At 36.0% G+C, this 23028-nt stretch overlaps 2 protein-coding genes across 2 annotated transcripts; one reads left to right on the top strand and one right to left on the bottom strand.

The window, feature by feature from the left end:
• Nucleotides 1-221: 221 nt before the first annotated feature.
• Nucleotides 222-1789, top strand: LOC107581290 (uncharacterized protein C12orf45 homolog). Its single transcript, XM_016266788.1, has 4 exons — nucleotides 222-434; nucleotides 946-1017; nucleotides 1121-1254; nucleotides 1342-1789. The coding sequence occupies exons 1-4, from the start codon at nucleotides 320-322 to the stop codon at nucleotides 1534-1536; spliced, it is 516 nt and encodes a 171-aa protein (XP_016122274.1). The 5' UTR covers nucleotides 222-319; the 3' UTR covers nucleotides 1537-1789.
• Nucleotides 1790-4333: 2544 nt separating this feature from the next.
• Nucleotides 4334-22619, bottom strand: LOC107580561 (mitochondrial 10-formyltetrahydrofolate dehydrogenase-like). The gene is made up of 22 exons (XM_016266245.1): nucleotides 22310-22619; nucleotides 18977-19121; nucleotides 17093-17327; nucleotides 15323-15488; nucleotides 13799-13900; nucleotides 13584-13673; nucleotides 12997-13131; nucleotides 12759-12884; nucleotides 11489-11580; nucleotides 9481-9748; nucleotides 9282-9409; nucleotides 8916-9066; nucleotides 8763-8833; nucleotides 8575-8680; nucleotides 7618-7705; nucleotides 6514-6607; nucleotides 6255-6354; nucleotides 6070-6168; nucleotides 5816-5981; nucleotides 4864-4969; nucleotides 4546-4745; nucleotides 4334-4453 (listed from the first exon to the last, which is right to left on the bottom strand). Exons 1-22 carry the CDS (start codon nucleotides 22550-22552, stop codon nucleotides 4398-4400), a joined length of 2967 nt encoding a protein of 988 aa, XP_016121731.1. The 5' UTR covers nucleotides 22553-22619; the 3' UTR covers nucleotides 4334-4397.
• Between the last annotated feature and the right edge of the window lie 409 nt (nucleotides 22620-23028).

Genomic DNA, 23028 nt, shown 5'->3' with positions numbered 1-23028 from the left:
GAAGAAATAAGCAAATAACGAAACAAATTAAACAAAATAATCAGGCTATTTAAAATGTCTGTGGTTTTAATCTCAGAAAATGCTATTACTAAAGATTTTATTCATTTCATACTTTTAGTTATTTGAGGTTCTACGCTAAAATGTTTGGTTTTATGTAATGCTGTTATGCTATGCTATGCTATGTTGTTGTTATGTTGTTATGTTTGTAACTTCCACAGCACTGTTCTTTTGTCGTCCAGCACGTACATCCAAAGCTCTAGAGGGCGCCAACAGTGGCTCGACCCAACAACACGGAAGTTATTATGTTGTGTAAAAACACATGTGGACACAAGTTAATTTATTTTGTACATGTGAGGAACTAAACATGGCTCAAACACAAAACAATATCAAGGAAGCCTCTTCTAGAGACTTGCTGACCTGTGGCAACGGAAAAGGTGAGGCGTTCTTTGAAAAAAAGAAAAGAAAGAAAGAGACTCGGAGAGAATTAGCCAGCAGACGCTTAAGTTCAAGGAGAGAATCTCGTCTCTCGAACAGATCCATTCAGAAACGTTCTTGTATCGCAGGGATAGGCAACGTCGGCCCTGGAGTGTCGATGTCCTGCAAAGTTTAGCTCCAACCCTGAAAAAAAACTCTTTTAGTAATCCTGAAGACCTTGATTGGCTTGTTCAGGTGGTTGATAAGGGTTGCAGGACAGCGATACTCCAGGACCGACGTTAACCTATAAACTTAAATTAAACTAAATAAACTTAAAATAAAAATAAGTAGTTTGTTTCTAAATTAACATTTGATCAGTTGAGAAGAGCTCCTCTCAAATCATAATAATGTAGAAACCTTCAAATGAAACCACATCTGTGCTTTGTTGTCACTTCTTATTTCATCATAACCAAATACATATATTTTGGGAACACCTAATCATAAATGAATCGTTAACTTTGATGTCTCCAGGAATCCATGAGCAACTTCTATTGAACTCTAAAAGTGCTTCACTGCAGACAGCAAGGGTCCCCAGAAGTAGTGGTGAGTATGTTCATGTCATCAGATGTATTTGTAGGTCATATGCTATAATTATAATGGGTTATCTTTAATGCATATTTGCTATAATGCATATTCTGTGTGCTAGTCTTGGACAGGCTGCAAAGTTTCCTTCCTCAAATCGCTCATGCCAATGAGTCACTAAGACAACAGATGGATGAGGCTCCTGCTGGTTTCTTTGACATTGAGAGTGTGGAGGATGCAGAGAAAGTCATTGAGATGGTGCGTCTGCTCTCACCACCAGCTGTCGTGTCTAATTATAAAAATCTTGAATTTTTTACATAATAACCGGATGTGTTTACACTGCAGGACGTGGCTCTGGTTGAACTGGAGGATTCAGACAGCAGCGAAGAAGATGAGTCGTCGTCATCATCATTATCATCATGTTCAGAGGAAGACAGCTCAGAGGAAGAGGTGCAAACTGTCACTCCAAAGACACTCAAACTTCCAGGTGACGGAAAGAGAAAGGCCAACATCCAGGTGTTGGGGAAAGAGGGCGAGTGAGAGAACACATACTGCCAACTGGAACTCTGGGAGAGCATTGGACTCACGCCAGGCCATTTCTGTGCCTATTAAAGAAATATATAACCCTTTCAAGTCTGTTGCTGAGCACAGACCAGTGATTTTATGTCCTGGTGAGCTGGCAGACTGGCATTTCATGTTCTTTGAAGATGTTTTAATCCAGAGGTTGAACGATTAAAGGAAGAGTTCACCAAAAAATAGTTTAAAATGTACTCACCCTCAGGATATCCAAGATTCAGATGAGTTTGTTTCGTCATCGGAACAGATTTGGAGAAATTTAGCATTACATCACTTGATCACCAGTGGATGCAATGCTAAGTTAAAAACATCTTGATGGTGGATTTGTTTCTTACAAACACACCGCTTTTCACTTTACAAGATGTTAATTGATGGACTGGAGTGGTGTGGATTATTGTGATGTTTTTAGCAGCTGTTTGGACTCTCATTCTGACGGCACCCATTCACTGCAGAGCATCCATTGGTGAGCAAGTGATGTAATGCTAAATTTCTCCAAACTGTTCTGATGAAGAAACATCATCTACATCTTTGTTGGGCCAAGGGTGAGTACATGTTCTGCAAATTTTCATTTTGGGGGAGACTAAAAGTCACTCTTTTGTTGTCTCAGTTGATTATACTTGAAAATGGATTGTAATCTGGCATAAACTATATTAAAAGTTCAGTGTTTCAATCAAGAAAAACAGTTTTTGCAATTTACATTCTTTATTGTAAAAATGGTTGCCTGACGCTCCTTAAATTGTGTTTGTGGTTGATATAAAGTTGAAATACTGTTGTGTGTAAGACTGTTTGGCAATATGACACTTCCAGTATGACTGACAGCTTAATATATATAAAACTATAAAAAACAGTGTGTGTGTGTGTGTGTGTGTGTGTGCACAATTGGCTGAATAGAAATATGCTTTAGCCACAAACACCACCATTTAAAAGTTTGGGGTCAGTATTTTTTTTTTTTTTTATATATATATATATAGAAAATAATTTTATTAATCAAGGATGCATTAAATAGATAAAGTGTCAGTAAAGACATTTATAATTTTACAAAAAACCTTTCTATTCATCATAGAATCCTGAAAAAACAGCAAAATCACCGTTTCCACAAAAACATTAATCAGAACAACTATTTTCAACAATTTATAATAAGAAATTTACAAAATCAGCATATCAGAATGATTTCTGAAGAATCACGTGACACTGAAGATTGGAGTAATGATGCTGAAAATTTTGCTTTGCATCATAGGAATAAATTCCATTTTAAAATATAATAGAAATAATAATAGAAAACAGTTATTTTAAATTGTGATAATATTTCACAACATTACTCTTTTTACTGTATTTTTGGTCAAATAAATGCCTTGGTAAACACAAGACAAAAAATCTTACTGACCCCGAACTTTAAACAGTAAATGAGCAGTTTTGTCCTAACCTGTTGTGATATGAGCGACAGGACATTTTGTTGGTTACTTGGTTTCTCTTTGTTTCAGCATCACGGCAAAATCATCATCCAGCAGTTTCACATTCAGTGTGGACAGACAAATTACTTATCACTGGAAACATGGTTAGGAAATGCTCAAGATCATTATAGTGTTGTGGTTACTTCCTGAAACTGACTCAATTTCATAATTCACTTCACCTCATTATGATATTTCAGTGTCTACTAGTTAAAAACAATGCATGATCTGATTTGTGGTTGATCTTGTGTCCTTGGGTTCACTTGGAGGTAGGGTTGGGCATCGAAAACAGGTTCCATTGTTGAACCGGTTCCAAATTTCCAAGAACCGGGTATATGATAAGACGCATGCATTTCGATTCTGCTTAACGATTCCTGTGTTCACATTTTAATGTGATTAAAAACGATTTAAGTGCAGGAATGGAAAGACCTTGTTTGCGTGCAGCGCACACAAAGCGCGAGCACAGAGAACAGAGGTCACGGTACGGGTTCCCGGTTTGTGTCGGTTCTCGAACCGTTCCGTGTATTTCCACTGTAGAAAAGGTTGTTCCGGGCCGAAACTGACTTCTTTCATATTTGTCGACCAATATGCAGAAAACTACGTCAGTATATCATCATAAACACATAAAGCCGTTTTTGTCTTACGTGAACGTAAACAGATGAGAAAGAAAACACACATGTGCAGTATTTTTAGATCTGTGTGCGTTCGGTGTTAAAGAGAGAGCAGCCTAATAAACGCGCTGCCTGTCATTAATGTTAATCAAAGAACAAAAGAAAACCATTCACTGATCTTGACTGAATATATTTAATAACTTTAATTGATTAATCTATATTTTATTTATGAAAAGATATAACTTTTAATTACAGTTTCTGTACCTGAAATTTTGTTCAGTTGTATTTATTTATGATTTTGCTCATTGATTTGTTTGTTCCTATCTTATTACTGACTGTTTACTTGTCTTTAACACTTTAATATTTGAGATTTATATTAATCGAGTTGTTTTTGCTGTGGTATTTTTTTTTTAAAGCATAGGCAAAATTCCTCTTGCAGTGTTCTGTTTTGCTCGTGTTATTCAGCTGCAACAGAATACTTTGTAAAAAGACAGAATAAATGTTTGACATCTAAATGTTTGACTTAATTTTTTTTATCTTATTGGAATCGAAACTAGGAATCGATAAGCAGAATCGGAATCAGTAAAATTCAAAAGATACCCAACCCTAGGTCTTTTGCCATTTTTCCAGTTCTGCCCTATTCCAAACATTTCCAGAAAAAAAGGGCAATAAAAAATGTAGGCACATCAGTGTAGTCTTGGCTTTTTCTATTAAACCTGCTTTAAGACAGTCTCGGCCATGCAGTCTTTTCCACCACAGGTTTCATTCAATACTCCACTGTCACAGCTTTAGTCCGCAGGTACTCATGCAGGGCTTCCTCACCTGTATACACATGCACATGATCCTCATTGTCATGAAACTGGTTTTAAAGTGATACAGAGTAATGATACAGTGTGTGTTTTGTTCACTCTTACCAAGGTCTTTCCCAAACCCGGACTGTTTGAAGCCTCCAAAGGGAGCCGCCACATCGGTTTTGTTATAGGTGTTGACGAACACAGTTCCCGCCTCCAGTCTCTCACTCACGTACATGGCCTTGTTGATGTCCCGGGTGAAGACACCAGAGGCCAGGCCGAACTCTGTGTTATTGGCTCTGCTCAGAACTCCATCTACATCACTGATCATCAAACAACCATATTAGACTTTATTCAAATGAGCTCCTGCCTTGAATTTAGATCATCCTGCAGGTCAGACTGACACACAAAGTCCTACTAAGGTCCAAAAAGCCAGCTTACCCATCTTTGAATTTGGATACCACCATAACAGGGCCAAATGATTCCTCTTTGGCAATGAACATGTGGTCCTCCACGTCTGTGAAGACTGTGGGCTCCATAAAAAAGCCTGTAAGCATACATAGTTAGATATTAGAAATGGAGTAGCTAAATTAACAACTAACAATTAAAAATCATTTTTGGTAACTGAAATAAAAAGTTGAAATAAAACATAAATATTAGATGAAACACTGAAACTTAGAAAACTTAAAATGCTGCCTTGGAATGTAACTGAAATAATTAAGTTTGAGTTAAAGTTCTTAAAATACTAAAACTAAAACTGAACAAAAAATGTAAAAAATCCAAAACTAATACAATTACAAAAGCTCAAAAATAAAATTTAAAACTTAAACTTAAAAAAATATTAGAAATGGTGCCTTGGCAGCTAACTGGAAAAAAAAAAGTTAGTACTTAAAATGACAAAACTAAACCTAAAATAAAGCTAAATATTATAAATACAAATATAAAAAAAACTAATAAATATGACAAAATTACTAAAACTTAAACTACAATTGAAATGAAACAAACAAACAAAAAAAAACTTAAATGAAAATGATAAATGGTGCCTTAAAAGCTGACTGAAATAAGCTAAAGTAAGCTAATATGGATAAAAACTAAAACTGAAATAAAAATAAAGCTAAATATAAAAAATAGAAATATATAAAAAAAACTAAGAATGCCAAAACATATAACGAAATCAGTAGAGCTTAAAATCTAAAAATAAAAGCCATTTCAAAATTTTAAGAAATAATATAATAGTATATAAATTATACCACAAATAACACTGGGAATAACGCAAATATATATTTATACATGACTAAAATTGACTAATTTATATTTAAAAACATTTACAAAACAAATTTATGTTCACAAACCCTTTTAAAACATGGAAGCCTGATTAGATTGGAGGTCTCACCTGGTCTGTCCACCTGTCTCCCGCCGTAGACAAGCGTTGCCCCCTCCTTCACGCCGATCTCACAGTACTCCACCAGCTTGTCCAGGTGGGCCTTGTGGTTCTGAGGTCCGTGATCTGTGGAGCGATCCAAAGGATCTCCAATCTTCATCGTCTTGATTTCTTCAACCTGAGCACACAAAAACATACCAGTATGTCATCATCTAGAAGCAGCTTGCAACTTTAAAATACAATCAATGTACGACGGAAACACATACCACTCTCCTGATGTACTCGTCATGAATGGACTCCTCAACAAACAGCCGGCCTGCAGCGATGCAGTTTTCTCCCTTGTTGAAGTAAACAGAACTCATGCCCTGCAACGTACACACAAATGCACAGTAAGTTCAAGAGGACAATGAGCTTGCATCTGTATCTTCTGGCAATAGTTGTCTTCGCTCACCATTCTCACTGCTTTGTCCATGTCGCAGTCGCTGAAGATGATGAGGGGAGATTTACCGCCCAGCTCCAGAGAAACCTTCTTCAAATTACTGACCGCACAGCTGCAACAGAAACAACAGAAATCATCAGCTGGAGGCTCTTTCACAGCACCATATAAGCCGTTTGAATGATTCGCTGTTATACATGATATATTTGAGTAATAGCAACAGAGTAATCGACTACAGTGTTGATTTTAGTTCAATTACATGAATCGGACTCACCTTTTCATGATTTGTTTGCCAATGGGAGTAGAGCCTGTGAAACCCAGCTTACGGATATCAGGGTGATCAGACATCCTCTGCCCGACCAGACCACCTGAGAGAAAGAGGTGACAGAAATGTCAGTCATCATAAGGAGTAAGAAAGTAACATCAGCTGCCGATTAACGCACAATATCATTTTGAAACTTCACAGCTCAAATAACACTTTTTTCTATCGTTACATGCTTTAACAAACAGATAAGCTGGACATATCTGCTTACGTCTTGCCCCATAGGTTTTCATTGTAAGTGCATTACTATAAATGAGATTTCTGTTAGTTTATACAACCCGAAAGATGAGTCAAATCCTGATACCTGATCCTGGTACAATGTTGATGACTCCTTTGGGAACACCAGCTTTGACTGTCAACTCAGCGAACTTCAGCGCGGTTAGTGGGGTTACCTGAAAAAAAATTAAGAGAATTTATGTCTAGTTTGTATCCAGTAGTTTGTGTTTTTTGGAAAATAAAGCATATGTTGTATATTTTTTTCTATATTTTTATTTTATATAATTTAATTGTCATTTATTTAATAGTATTTGTACTAATTAAAATATAGTATATGTATTAATTTATATCACATAAAAAATACATTCATGTAAATATATAAAAAATATAAACAAAATCAGCAAATTTCTGTGTGGTTAATAAAAAAATATAGAGAGAATATTAAAAGAATTGAGAATAGTCTAGTTTGTATCCAGTAGTTTGTGTTTTTTTGTAAATTAAATCACTGAGTATCTGAAATTAGTGAGGGTTTTCTAATAAAGTGCAGATGTAATATGTGACAAGAGTAGCAATGTACAGTGAGACATTTACGATTATTTACAAGGCATTACTTTTACAATAAAAAAACAATACTTTTATTCAATGGATTATTATAATTAATAATATAATTATTATAATTTATAGCTAAATAGCTTAGAAAGTGTGAAAGACCGCTCACTTTACAATCACTAAAAAGCTGTCACTCATCTCAGTTCGCCATCTCACAACATTCCATTAAAGGGAACATTATTTGGTGTAATGCAATGTGTTTACGTGGTTTAAGGTTCAAAATCCTGATACCTGATCCTGGTACAATGTTGATGACTCCTTTGGGAACACCAGCTTTGACTGTCAACTCAGCAAACTTCAGCGCGGTTAGTGGGGTTACCTGAAAAAAAATTAAGAGAATTTATGTCTAGTTTGTATCCAGTAGTTTGTGTTTTTTGGAAAATAAAGCATATGTTGTATATTTTTTTCTATATTTTTATTTTATATAATTTAATTGTCATTTATTTAATAGTATTTGTACTAATTAAAATATAGTATATGTATTAATTTATATCACATAAAAAATACATTAATGTAAATATATAAAAAATATAAACAAAATCAGCAAATTTCTGTGTGGTTAATAAAAAAAATATAGAGAGAATATTAAAAGAATTGAGAATAGTCTAGTTTGTATCCAGTAGTTTGTGTTTTTTTTGTAAATTAAATCACTGAGTATCTGAAATTAGTGAGGGTTTTCTAATAAAGTGCAGATGTAATATGTGACAAGAGTAGCAATGTACAGTGAGACATTTACGATTATTTACAAGGCATTACTTTTACAATAAAAAAACAATACTTTTATTCAATGGATTATTATAATTAATAATATAATTATTATAATTTATAGCTAAATAGCTTAGAAAGTGTGAAAGACCGCTCACTTTACAATCACTAAAAAGCTGTCACTCATCTCAGTTCGCCATCTCACAACATTCCATTAAAGGGAACATTATTTGGTGTAATGCAATGTGTTTACGTGGTTTAAGGTTCAAAAAACACATTATTTTCCACATAATGTACATTATTGTTGCTCTTCTATTCTATTGTTTTCAGTATTTTTTTTTTAATCTCAAATAATATTTAGCTTTTTTTTTTGTTTTTACTATTTTGCATATTGTATATTTTTATAATTAATAATTTATACTAATGATCATTAATTTAATATATATAAACTAATAAAAATTTTTTTGTGTTTGTGTGTTTTACCTGAGCAGGTTTCAAGACGAGCGTGTTTCCCGCCGCCAGACAGGCTGCACTCTTCCATGCCAGCATCATAAGTGGGTAATTCCAAGGAATCACTATGGCACACACACTAAGACACAAACAAGCATCATGTTACACCTTCACGCTAATCAAATTTGCATACACTCACACACACATTTACAATCACTCACCCCAGAGGCTCTTTCTTTGTAAAGGTGAGGTTGCGATTGGGTCTGGCCTGATTGATGGGTATCGTTGAACCCTGTGAGAAACAGGACATGATGCGTCAGCGACAGGAAATTATAAAATGAAGGCCTGAGTGAACTCAAAACACACACACACACCTGGATCTTGTCACACCAGCCAGCAAAGTATCTGAATGTCTGAATGGACATGCCAACGTGTGTTTTCAAAGCCAGAGTATAAACCGCACCAGAGTCAATCGTCTCAATAGTAGCCAACTCCTCCTGGTGTTCCTCCATCAGGTCAGCCAAACTACACACAAAAGAAGTCAAAAAGTTCCCTTTTTGTTGCAAATAAAGTATGAAAACTGCCATATTCTCAGGATATTCTCTGAGAAATCAATTCTTGGTCAAATGATCGCACTGTATTACTATTTGTTTTGCAAATGTGTTTGGCTTTTCATATCTAAGTCAAATCTTGACCCAGTGGCTCAATAAAGTCAACAAAACTCTCTTAACACATCTTACCGGTAGAGCAGCCGTCCGCGGTCACGAGGGTTCATCTTACCCCAAGGCCCGTTGTCATAGGCCTCTTTGGCTGCACTAACCGCTCTGTCCACATCTGCCACAGATGCATATGACACCTTACAGATCACCTGAAACACAACACAACCTTTAAACGTGCCAGGGATGAGTTTAAGTGTGTGTTTGAGATGACTTAACATACCGAGCCATCCGTTGGGTTCACCGTGTTGTATGTCTTTCCATCTTCTGCATCTTCGAACTTGCCGTTGATAAAACACTGATAGGGCATCTTCACTGTCATGTTATTGACGTCTCTTGTCACGTAATCGATGACCAGCTCCTCCTCCTGGTCTTCTCCGCGCAGGCGGCGGACGAACATCTGGATGAAGCTCTGGAAGGTGGTGGCCATGTAGACGTCCTCATTCTGAAGCTGAACTCCTCCACATTTCTGCTTCACCTCCTCTACCAATCTAAACCAAACAATCACAATAACACCATAATCCACTTATAATGTTCATAAAGGTCTAATTCTTCAAAGAATAATTGTAATTTAGTTTTACGTGACCATTTTCAGCCCCCTTACAAGTACACAAGCTGTTGCTAAGACTTTAATATGTAAATGACCTCAGTTATGATTGGCTAACCTGTTTGCATGTTAAATGAACTCAAAATACTTCTGCTAAGTTGATAAATACTGAATCAACATTGATATGTAAATGTGGTAAATCATGTTGATGTTATCATGGTCGTGACATCAATATCACTATGTTTTTGCTTCATAGTTTCAGTGTTATTATTGTTAACTAAAGTGAAAACTTTTACAAAACTACTGGAAGTCAGTGATTGAAATAAAGCTGAAAAAAACAAATATAAGATGAAAAAATGAAACAAAAAAATTTGAAACTAACAAAAAATAAGCTTAAATACTAAACCAGAAATAGAAATAAAAGAAAAATTTAAAAAACATTACTTTAATAAAAATTTGTAAAACTAAAATAAAAAATAAAAGCTCATTTAAAATATTATTAAATACTATAATAGTATATAAATAAATAAGTCAGACCCACCTGACTACATCCATAGAAGCAGCTCCAGACTTAAAGAAATCGGTTGTGTCATCAATAACTGGAACATTACTCAGAATACCTTTCCAGATCACCTAGATAAGTATGAAACAATAAACAAATGACATAATTGCTAAAACATATACCATAATGCATTTCTGAGGCACATAAACATACACATACCCTGATCTCCTCTGCCATTTTCTTCTCATCATCTGTGAGATCCAGACTGGCAGTCTCCTCTGATGAGAAGTATTTGGATGCAGGAATCATCTTTCCATCCTCAAACTGCAGGTTCTTTACCTGGAGCTGCATAGTGATATTATATTAAAGCCGTTAATACCCTTTATTATGAATTTGTAGCACAAAGTTAAAGCATTAAAAGCCTAGAATTTAAGTAAATAAAAGACCAGAAGCTAACCGCTTTTCCATCAAACCCGAACAGAATAAGCCCAGATTTGGCAATGAGTCCAGGCTGAGACGCCCCTTCCACCTCGATTGGCTGACCTGTGGACACTGACCCACTCAGCATCGATGAGCTGTACAGCGTTACTGGCTACAAAACACACACACACACACAAACTTATAATGTTCATAAAGGTCTAATTCTTCAAAGAATAATTGTAATTTAGTTTTACGTGACCATTTTCAGCCCCCTTACAAGTACACAAGCTGTTGCTAAGACTTTAATATGTAAATGACCTCAGTTATGATTGGCTAACCTGTTTGCATGTTAAATGAACTCAAAATACTTCTGCTAAGTTGATAAATACTGAATCAACATTGATATGTAAATGTGGTAAATCATGTTGATGTTATCATGGTCGTGACATCAATATCACTATGTTTTTGCTTCATAGTTTCAGTGTTATTATTGTTAACTAAAGTGAAAACTTTTACAAAACTACTGGAAGTCAGTGATTGAAATAAAGCTGAAAAAAACAAATATAAGATGAAAAAATGAAACAAAAAAAATTGAAACTAACAAAAAATAAGCTTAAATACTAAACCAGAAATAGAAATAAAATAAAAATTTAAAAAAACATTACTTTAATAAAAATTTGTAAAACTAAAATAAAAAATAAAAGCTCATTTAAAATATTATTAAATACTATAATAGTATATAAATAAATAAGTCAGACCCACCTGACTACATCCATAGAAGCAGCTCCAGACTTAAAGAAATCGGTTGTGTCATCAATAACTGGAACATTACTCAGAATACCTTTCCAGATCACCTAGATAAGTATGAAACAATAAACAAATGACATAATTGCTAAAACATATACCATAATGCATTTCTGAGGCACATAAACATACACATACCCTGATCTCCTCTGCCATTTTCTTCTCATCATCTGTGAGATCCAGACTGGCAGTCTCCTCTGATGAGAAGTATTTGGATGCAGGAATCATCTTTCCATCCTCAAACTGCAGGTTCTTTACCTGGAGCTGCATAGTGATATTATATTAAAGCCGTTAATACCCTTTATTATGAATTTGTAGCACAAAGTTAAAGCATTAAAAGCCTAGAATTTAAGTAAATAAAAGACCAGAAGCTAACCGCTTTTCCATCAAACCCGAACAGAATAAGCCCAGATTTGGCAATGAGTCCAGGCTGAGACGCCCCTTCCACCTCGATTGGCTGACCTGTGGACACTGACCCACTCAGCATCGATGAGCTGTACAGCGTTACTGGCTACAAAACACACACACACACACAAACATCATCCACTTAACAGCTTATAGCAGGACCATGAGAATTAGTCTTGAGTTTGCCTAAAGTGAGTTTTTGATTCCAAATATGAAGACTACCCTACAAGGAAGCCCTTAACTGTAATATAAAAACATAAATATTTTTATTTATTCAAGAACCATTAATATACTATGCGAGTAAAATATTTATCATGATATTCTAAAGACTTACACAGATATTAATTTTCAAATGTATTAAGTTATTGTTTAAATACATTTTAAGTCATATTTTTGTATTATTTTGAACAAATAATATTCTATTATATTATAGTATAGTATTGTACTAAAATGGAAAATTTTAAATATACATTTTATTAAATGTATGTTTCTTTTTGTTATGGTCCCCTTTGTGGTCCCATTTCGATCAAGATTTAAACCTACTATGTGTTTAGAAAACGCACCTTTCCATCAAGAACAACCCAGGCGCCCGGAACTTTATCATGACCACGGATAAAGTTATGGATGACCTCTGTTGGCTGAGCCATATTCACCTAGAGAAAGAGAGGCAGAGAATGACAGATAAAATTATGTTGACTTGCTGAACCTTCTTTGCTTACCTTTGGAGCCCATCACCTAGATAAGTATGAAACAATAAACAAATGACATAATTGCTAAAACATATACCATAATGCATTTCTGAGGCACATAAACATACACATACCCTGATCTCCTCTGCCATTTTCTTCTCATCATCTGTGAGATCCAGACTGGCAGTCTCCTCTGATGAGAAGTATTTGGATGCAGGAATCATCTTTCCATCCTCAAACTGCAGGTTCTTTACCTGGAGCTGCATAGTGATATTATATTAAAGCCGTTAATACCCTTTATTATGAATTTGTAGCACAAAGTTAAAGCATTAAAAGTCTAGAATTTAAGTAAATAAAAGACCAGACGCTAACCGCTTTTCCATCAAACCCGAACAGAATAAGCCCAGATTTGGCAATGAGTCCAGGCTGAGACGCCCCTTCCACCTCGATTGGCTGACCTGTGGGCACTGACCCGCTCAGCATCGATGAGCTGTACAGCGTTACTGGCTACAAAACACACACACACACACACACAAACATCCACTTAACAGCTTATAGCAGGACCATCAGAATTAGTCTTGAGTTTGCCTAAAGTGAGTTTTTGATTCCAAATATGAAGACTACCCTACAAGGAAGCCCTTAACTGTAATATAAAAACATAAATATTTTTATTTATTCAAGAACCATTAATATACTATGCGAGTAAAATATTTATCATGATATTCTAAAGACTTACACAGATATTAATTTTCAAATGTATTAAGTTATTGTTTAAATACATTTTAAGTCATATTTTTGTATTATTTTGAACAAATAATATTCTATTATAGTATAGTATTGCACTAAAATGGAAAATTGTAAATATAAATTTTATTAAATGTATGTTTATATTTGTTATTTCCCCTTTGTGGTCCCATTTCGATCAAGATTTAAACCTACTATGTGTTTAAAAAACGCACCTTTCCATCGAGAACAACCCAGGCGCCCGGAACTTTATCATGACCACGGATAAAGTTATGGATGACCTCTGTTGGCTGAGCCATATTCACCTAGAGAAAGAGAGGCAGAGAATGACAGATAAAATTATGTTGACTTGCTGAACCTTCTTTGCTTACCTTTGGAGCCCTATAATCACAGCTAATGACTGTTTTACATAACTATCTTTGTGTCTCACCTTTGCATTGGATTTCTTTTGGATTCCCTCATAGCTGGCTCCTTCTTCAGACTGAGGGATCTTGGGAGCTTTGCCATCTGCAATGAGCTGTACAGCTTCTACCTGTTTGAACACAATTTGGAAGTAAACTCAGATTCGTGAACCTCACAGGAGTCAAAATCTAACATTTAGTTTGCATAAAGCGTCATTTTGAATATTTTTCTCATAGTTACCATGGCCTTGATGCCCTCTGGAAACAGAAAGCGGTTATAAAGTGTGTCCACTGTGTCGTTCGGCTCTACAGCACATTCCTTCTGCAGCAGAATGGGGCCGGTGTCCAAACCATCATCAGCCCAGAATATACTAAATCCTGCTTTCTTATCACCCTCGATTAGTGTCCTGCACACACACATATTTAAATCCATTTCATTTAAAGGAATAGTTCATCCAAAATTTTCTGAAAACCTACTCAACCCCAGGCCATCCAAGACATGAGTTTGTTACTTCATCAGAACTGTTTTGGTTAAAAGTCTAGAATTTAAGTAAATAAAAGACCAGACGCTAACCGCTTTTCCATCAAACCCGAACAGAATAAGCCCAGATTTGGCAATGAGTCCAGGCTGAGACGCCCCTTCCACCTCGATTGGCTGACCTGTGGGCACTGACCCGCTCAGCATCGATGAGCTGTACAGCGTTACTGGCTACAAAACACACACACACACACACACAAACATCCACTTAACAGCTTATAGCAGGACCATCAGAATTAGTCTTGAGTTTGCCTAAAGTGAGTTTTTGATACCAAATATGAAGACTACCCTACAAGGAAGCCCTTAACTATAATAAAAAACATAAATATTTTTATTTATTCAAGACCCATTAATACTATGCGAGTAAAATATTAATCATGATATTCTAAAGACTTACACAGATATTCATTTTCAAATGTATTAAGTTATTGTTTAAATAAATTTTAAGTCATATTTTTGTATTATTTTGAACAAATAATATTCTATTATAGTATAGTATTGCACTAAAATGGAAAATTGTAAATATAAATTTTATTAAATGTATGTTTATATTTGTTATTTCCCCTTTGTGGTCCCATTTCGATCAAGATTTAAACCTACTATGTGTTTAAAAAACGCACCTTTCCATCGAGAACAACCCAGGCGCCCGGAACTTTATCATGACCACGGATAAAGTTATGGATGACCTCTGTTGGCTGAGCCATATTCACCTAGAGAAAGAGAGGCAGAGAATGACAGATAAAATTATGTTGACTTACTGAACCTTCTTTGCTTACCTTTGGAGCCTTGTCTTTGGGTCTCACCTTAGCATTGGCTTTCTTTTGGATTCCCTCATAGCTGGCTCCTTCTTCAGACTGAGGGATCTTTGGAGCTTTGCCGTCTGCAATGAGCTGTACAGCTTCTACCTGTTTGAACACAATTTGGAAGTAAACTCAGATTCGTGAACCTCACAGGAGTCAAAATCTAACATTTAGTTTGCATAAAGCGTCATTTTGAATATTTTTCTCATAGTTACCATGGCCTTGATGCCCTCTGGAAACAGAAAGCGGTTATAAAGTGTGTCCACTGTGTCGTTCGGCTCTACAGCACATTCCTTCTGCAGCAGAATGGGGCCGGTGTCCAAACCATCATCAGCCCAGAATATACTAAATCCTGCTTTCTTATCACCCTCGATTAGTGTCCTGCACACACACATATTTAAATCCATTTCATTTAAAGGAATAGTTCATCCAAAATTTTCTGAAAACCTACTCAACCCCAGGCCATCCAAGACGTGAGTTTGTTACTTCATCAGAACTGTTTTGGTGAAATGTAGCGTTACATCACTTGCTCACCAATGGATCCTCTGCAGTGAATGGGTGCCGTCAGAATGAGAGTCCACACCGCTGATAAAAACATCTCAATAATCCACAGGTAATTCACACCACTCCAGTCCATCAATTAATGTCTTATGAAGTTGAAAAGCTGCAAAATCCATGAGTCCATAATGGACTCTCATCCTGACGGCACCCATTCACTGCAGCGGATCCCATGGCCTTGATGCCCTCTGGAAACAGAAAGCGGTTATAAAGTGTGTCCACTGTGTCGTTCGGCTCTACAGCACATTCCTTCTGCAGCAGAATGGGGCCGGTGTCCAAACCATCATCAGCCCAGAATATACTAAATCCTGCTTTCTTATCACCCTCGATTAGTGTCCTGCACACACACATATTTAAATCCATTTCATTTAAAGGAATAGTTAATCCAAAATTTTCTGAAAACCTACTCAACCCCAGGCCATCCAAGACGTGAGTTTGTTACTTCATCAGAACTGTTTTGGTGAATTGTAGCGTTACATCACTTGCTCACCAATGGATCCTCTGCAGTGAATGGGTGCCGTCAGAATGAGAGTCCACACCGCTGATAAAAACATCACAATAATCCACAGGTAATCCACACCACTCCAGTCCATCAATTAATGTCTTATGAAGTTGAAAAGCTGCAAAATCCATGAGTCCATAATGGACTCTCATCCTGACGGCACCCATTCACTGCAGCAGATCCAATGGTGAGCAAGTGATGTAATGCTACATTTCTCCAAATCTGTTGAAGAAACAAACTCATCTGCATCTTGGATGGCCTGAGGGTGAGTAAATGATCAGCAATTGTTCATTTTTAAGTGAAGTGAGTGACGTGACATGTGGCCAAGTATGGTGACCCATACTTGGAATTAGTGCTCTGCATTTATCCCATCCAAAGTGCGCACACACAGCAGTGAACACACACACACCGTGAACACACATCCGGAGCAGTGGGCAGCCATTTATGCTGCAGCGCCTGGGGAGCAGTTGGGGGTTCGGTGCCTTGCTCAAGGGCACCTCAGTCGTGGTATTGAAGGTGGGAGAGAGCGCTGCACAAAAGTGTCTAAATACAGTAGTTATAAAGACATTTTAGTAACATCTCACCAGTTAATGGCGGAGGCTCCTCTGTGTCTAGGCAGGATGGAGGGGTGGTAAATGATAGAGCCATGTTTGGGGAAGTCGATCACGTTCATGGGGATAAACTGGGAGCAGAAGGGCATGACGTTCAGTTCAGCGCCCACTGCTTTGTACGCCTCCACCACCTCTGGGATGGGCTTACCCTTTACATTCACTCCCCCCACCTACAATCCCTGCCGGTACGAGACTCGAACCCACAACCTTTGGGTTACGAGTCCGACTCTCTAACCATTAGGCCACGACTTCTTTTAAGTGTCTAAATACAGTAGTTATAAAGATATCAGAATGACAATTTAGTAACATCTCACCAGTTAATAGCGGAGGCTCCTCTGTGTCTAGGCAGGATGGAGGGGTGGTAAATGATAGAGCCATGTTTGGGGAAGTCGATCACGTTCATGGGGATAAACTGGGAGCAGAAGGGCATGACGTTCAGTTCAGCGCCCACTGCTTTGTACGCCTCCACCACCTCTGGGATGGGCTTACCCTTCACCCGCCACCGTGGGAACTTAAACACTGGCGTCCCGTCCTTCTCTGCCACCATCGCTGAAGGTCAGAGAGAGATTGATCCAGAGAAGTTATATAAGGTTGCACCTGCCATATTCATTGAACTTATCAAATCAATACGCATACTTAAGTAACTGACCTTGTCTTTTATATCTGAATCTATAAATATATCAGTCATAAACAGTTAAGTGTAGGCAGAGTCCTATGATTGTAACAACTTCAAAAGACTCAGTTATAGTACCCTGGGCGCTGTTCATAACCTCAATACGGTCATTACAATGGTAATCAGCACATTATGAAATCATGATTTGTTGGAGATGAATCAAAAACTAACAATTCAGTGTGCTTTTGAACTCCATTTCAACTAGTTCTACAATTCAACCTGAATAGAAAGGAAAGGAGTTTATTGTGTTCCCTGGTTTCATCCACTTTAACGGATAGTTCACCCAAAAATGAAAATTATGTCATCTGTCATCAAATTCTGTATTTTTTTTCCATACTATGGAAGTCAATGGCTACCATTCTTCAAAATATCTTCTTTGTATTCAACAGAAGAAAGAAACTCATTCAGGTATGGAACAACTCGAGGGTGAGTAAATGATGACAGAATTTTCATGTTTGGGTGAACTATCTAACTTTATACTATACAAGTGAATTTCTATTTTATTTTATTGAATTCACAGTATAATCTTGCAACTCTAAACAATTTTCTACAAATGAACAGACTAAGACCAGTTTAGTTTTTGGAGACTCCTACAATACGTTACATACTACATGACATAATATATAATAACTATATATATCCTAACTATAAAGATATTATCACTCAATATGTAATTGCATGTTGATAAAGTGCAAATAAATAAATACATTTATTTCAAAATATTAAAAATAAAATGTGTGTATAATAAAAACCAAATCACTTATGATACAAATGCTATAATTTTATATACTTTTATAATTATAATACAAATTATTATGCATTAATCTTACATTTTTATTGCAATAAAAATGTGTGTGTGTATATATATACTGTATGTGTGTGTGTGTGTGTCTGGGCTTATAAATGGTTTTCTTTTTGCACTTATCAATATGCATGCACTTTATAATTAAAATATTAATGCATAATATATATTTTTTAATATTAAATAAGTGTTTTTGATTTAACTTTTTTTGGGGTACTCAACATTGGGCAATGATTCATACAAACTCTTGTAAGAATGCTCGTGTGTCCTCTTTGCTCTCACATACATCACAAATGCTCCGATCACTAAGGGACTTTTCTCCTCACACGGCTTCACACCACTTTCACCAAAAAATGTGGTTATTATGCGGCATGTTCTTCTCCTTTTCTGACCAACACTGAACTGCCCCTGCACCTCATGCAAACATAAACACTCACACACAATTGAGCTGTGAGCCAATGTGCTGCTCAGGCTTGCAGCGTTGTGACTGAAGTAGGACGACTTCACTTCCAGTAAGAGTTCATTACAACAATGACGGCCTTAATGCTAACAACAAACCAGACAAATTTGATTAGAGACATTCAAAAAAAGGGGCTCTCATTTTCCTGTTCTCCATCTCTCACTTCCACTTCTGTGACACTTCCCAGCCCCCATGACACCACTACAGTAACAAAAAACGGTCAGTGCTCCACTCTATCCCACCCCCACCCATCTGAGACTCACCCAGGGGGTCCGCCTTGCCGTCCTTATCAGGAACTGTGAATACACCCACCACTTTATGGCCCTGCTTGCGGAGGTTTGTGTACACTTCCTGTCCAAACAAGCTCTGGCCAATCAGGGCCAGCTTCAGCTTGTTTTGGTAGTAAGCCTGTGACAGTATTATGATGTTAAAACATTTTAAGCAAGCTCACCAGACAAAACTATATGGTTCACTGTAAAGTGTCACTGACATTAAAATATGAAACATAATCAGTTTATAAGTCCAATTACATAATATGGCCCTTTGTTCTCTGAAACCAACCATTGCTCTGATCTTCATATTCAGTGTTCAGTGATTATGGGTCAATAACAAATCGCAAATGTCAAATATAATAAAAAAAAGAGGACAAATGGTTTTAAAATATAAATAATATATATTATTATTGTTTTATTATTTATTCATGTTTGAATCAATAAGAGATTCAGTAAATATTAATTAGGGATGCACGATATATCGGCCACCATATCGGTATCGGCCGATAAATGTTCATTTTTTCTGTTATCGGTATCGGCCTGATAAGAAAATTTGGCCGATATCTTAAAGCCGATAAATAATGCATTATTTCCTTCAGAGACACTTCAGATGCGCGCTGTTCGTTTGCAGCCTTTTGTGCAATTGTACGTTGTAATATTGTGTTTATTTGATGTATATCTGATTTATCTCATATAGAATGCGTTTGGTTAAGTTAAAAGAGCGCTTCAGTTTACCGGTGATCATCTTTAGCTCAGCGCACGCAGCTCAAACAGCAGTGCACAACATTAATAACTATGATTGGGAATGTCGTGTATATAACATTCTAATGAGAACATTATTATTATAAAACGTTGTGAATTCTTTGGGTTTAGTTGCCGTGTTTCAGCGCGTTGTTATGGGAAGAGCGCATCCACAACAGGATCACACATTCTGACTATAGCATGCAATAACTGCGTCATTTTGTACATATATAAGTTGTAATATTATGTTTATGTTGTATTAATATTAATCTCAGGATGCATTTCCTTGAGTTAAATAAGCTGCCAGCAAAACGCTTCAGTTTACCTTGTTCATTCAGCTCTTCAGCTTCAGCTTGAGCTGCAGCTCAATGGCTGCTATTTAAAACAGTGGTATTAATTTGTTACTTTTTCAAAATCATTGATATATTATTAATAACAACAACCACTTGTATTTTTCTCTTATTATTTTCATCAACAATATGGTTTAGTAATTAAAATCATTTAATTATTGTCCGTGCAGAGGCTATTCCGTTTTATTGATCTATGGCGCATTCATTTTGATTCTTTACACGTGTAATGATGTCCAGTGACTTGTTTGCATTATTTATGCATTATTTTATTTATTTGTAAGACTTTATGACTAAATTTGGTAATGGGAGAGTAAAAATATTTTTAAAACGTACACCATTCAAACTAGGCTGCTTATGTTGAAGTGTTTGGGATGTGGCTTTTAATGATGAGACCTTTTTTGTAATCAGGCTCTCAAAAAGTATATAACAATTTGGATATAGATTTATCGGCCAACATATCGGTTATCGGCTTTCAAAAATAAAGAATAATCGGTTATCGGTATCGGCCAAAATTTGCATATCGGTGCATCCCTAATATTAATAAACACCAAAAAAATTCAGCCGTTTTTCTTTTCTTTCTTTTTTTTTTTTACAATCTTTCAAAATATTTAATTCAGATAATGATAAAAAGGAGTACAAATGGTTTTTAAATACAAATAATATATTTTATGATTGTTTTTATTATTAAATAAATAAATAAAATACACATTTTATGCCAAACTACTTATTTCAGCCCTTTAATGAGACTTTTTTTTTCTTTTTTTACAATCTTTCAAATGACTTTAAATTCAGATAAAGATAAAAATTATATATTTTATTATTATTATTTTATTTATTATTGCCAAATATTTATAGTAAGAATTTCATCCTTTTAATGAGAACTTTCTTATTAATTTTTTTAACAACCTGCCAAAAGACTTTTAATTCGGAAATCCTCATTGTCTCCATGAATTGCATCTTTGCATTTCTAAATAACTTTACAGACCTGGACAAAAACGAGCACATAATTTTCGATTTTATTTTATTCCATTATATTTTGTATTAATATTATTTGTGTTTTTTTGTTTTCTTTTAAGTCACACTTTTTTTGTTTTGTGTCTACATATTGATGCTTTGGCAATGTTGTATGCAAAACAATCATGCCAATAAAGTACTTTGAAATTGTGAAACTGCAACTGTTCTGCACAATGGGCCCTTTAATGAGACTTTTTTTTTCTTTTTTTACAATCTTTCAAATGACTTTAAATTCAGATAAAGATAAAAATTATATATTTTATTATTATTATTTTATTTATTATTGCCAAATATTTATAGTAAGAATTTCATCCTTTTAATGAGAACTTTCTTCTTATTACTTTTTTAACAACCTATCAAAAGACTTTTAATTCGGAAATCCTCATTGTCTGCATGAATTGCATTTTTGTATTTCTAAATAACTTTACAGATCTGGACAAAAACGAGCACATAATTGTCAATTTTATTTTATTCCATTATATTTTGTATTTTTTTCTTTTCTTTAAGTCACACTATTTTTGTTTCGTGTCTACATATTGATGCTTTGGCAATGTTGTATGCAAAACAATCATGCCAATAAAGTACTTTGAAATTGTGAAACTGCAACTGTGCTGCACAATGGGGAGAAAATTAAAGAGCTGCTGGGAGACATAACCAGCACAAGCATTGTTTATACTGCAAACATGTAGTGAAGTTTATTATGGATTGCCATAGCAAGATCATGCATGCAACGTGTTTATCTATCAGTGCACATGTGATCTTAAGTTATAGTTTATGTTCTAGTAATAGTGACATTAGTAATATGATCTGCCTTCATATTCTCTCCCCCCTGCTGATGCAGCTCTCCACGGATCTGTCCACTGGAAGTAATCCTACGAAGCAACGTGGCAAACACTAAATCCCAAGCCGGTTTAAATAAAATCCTATATCTAATTAACATGCATAAAGTGTGCATATGTAGTGAATTAATGCACAAGTGTAACACCTACAACATTGCATTAAGATACTGGGATACATCAGCTGACAGCATGCTTACAATAACTTTGCATGGGTAAACCCAGTATTATGTTATTTAAGAGTTCACCAACATTTATAAACTTATTTTAAGGTCTATGCATGTTTCTGCCATCAATACAGCACATTTTTCACGTATGCATGCATTCATTCATTCATTTATATCTATGGCAAAATCAACAATGCAGAATATGCGGTTACTCACAGAGCTCGAGGAGAATTTCCTCATAATCGTGTTCGCCGTCCACAACATGGTGAAAATATTATAAACACTCAAAGAAAGATTACGTTTAAAGTCCGGGGTGGTGGGCTGGGAACATGCGGTACTGTAAACCCACACCTGCGGTTCGCTGACTGACTGTACGCGGTCAGTGTGGCAGCAGAACCGGACTGAACCGACGCTCACTGACGCGAAGGCACGCTCAGTACGTGCGCGCTCCCGGGCCATACGTCACGGCGGCTATTCGATGCGCGTAGCCGTCGGAGCGTAAACCCTATTTAAAGGGGTCATATGACGTTGCAAGAACATTATTTGGTGTAATGCAATGTGTTTACGCGGTTTAAGGTTAAAAAAAAATTCCACTTACTGTACATTATTGTTTCTCCTCTCGAGACAAAAACATTAAAACCCATTATAAACAAGGCATTTGTTGCATCCAGTGGGGACATAATTACTGATTATAATGACTTATACTGTCTTTTTATGCGTTGCATATCGCTCCGCGTAAACATAAAACCATGTCTGCATTTGTGATCGGAGAAACGACAAACAACAAGCGCTACTCTACACTGCTCAAAACTCGCGTTTGAATCATCAGTGGCAAATTCTTTAAATATAAAAAAACATACTTACAGGCTGTCAGTCAGAGGCGCCAGACTGTCCTTGTGAAGTTGGAATTGCCCCACTTTATAGAAACAGACACC

The sequence above is a fragment of the Sinocyclocheilus grahami genome, unplaced genomic scaffold (assembly GCF_001515645.1).
Source record: "Sinocyclocheilus grahami isolate Dianchi unplaced genomic scaffold, SAMN03320097.WGS_v1.1 scaffold33.1, whole genome shotgun sequence".
Classification (NCBI taxonomy): Eukaryota; Metazoa; Chordata; class Actinopteri; order Cypriniformes; family Cyprinidae; genus Sinocyclocheilus; species Sinocyclocheilus grahami.
This window is presented reverse-complemented; position numbering and strand designations above follow the sequence as displayed.

Bases quoted from the DNA above. Each gene is read 5' to 3' on its own strand.
- LOC107581290 (XM_016266788.1), top strand. From the start codon at position 320: ATGTGGACACAAGTTAATTTATTTTGTACATGTGAGGAACTAAACATG. The intron at 1,018-1,120 runs GTGAGTATGTTC...TCTGTGTGCTAG, and splicing joins AAGGGTCCCCAGAAGTAGTG to TCTTGGACAGGCTGCAAAGT. The intron at 1,255-1,341 runs GTGCGTCTGCTC...TTTACACTGCAG, and splicing joins CAGAGAAAGTCATTGAGATG to GACGTGGCTCTGGTTGAACT.
- LOC107580561 (XM_016266245.1), bottom strand. From the start codon at position 22,552: ATGGCCCGGGAGCGCGCACGTACTGAGCGTGCCTTCGCGTCAGTGAGC. The intron at 19,122-22,309 runs GTGAGTAACCGC...ATACTGTCACAG, and splicing joins GGAAATTCTCCTCGAGCTCT to GCTTACTACCAAAACAAGCT. The intron at 6,169-6,254 runs GTGAGCGAAGAC...TGTACGTTGCAG, and splicing joins TGGACAAAGCAGTGAGAATG to GGCATGAGTTCTGTTTACTT.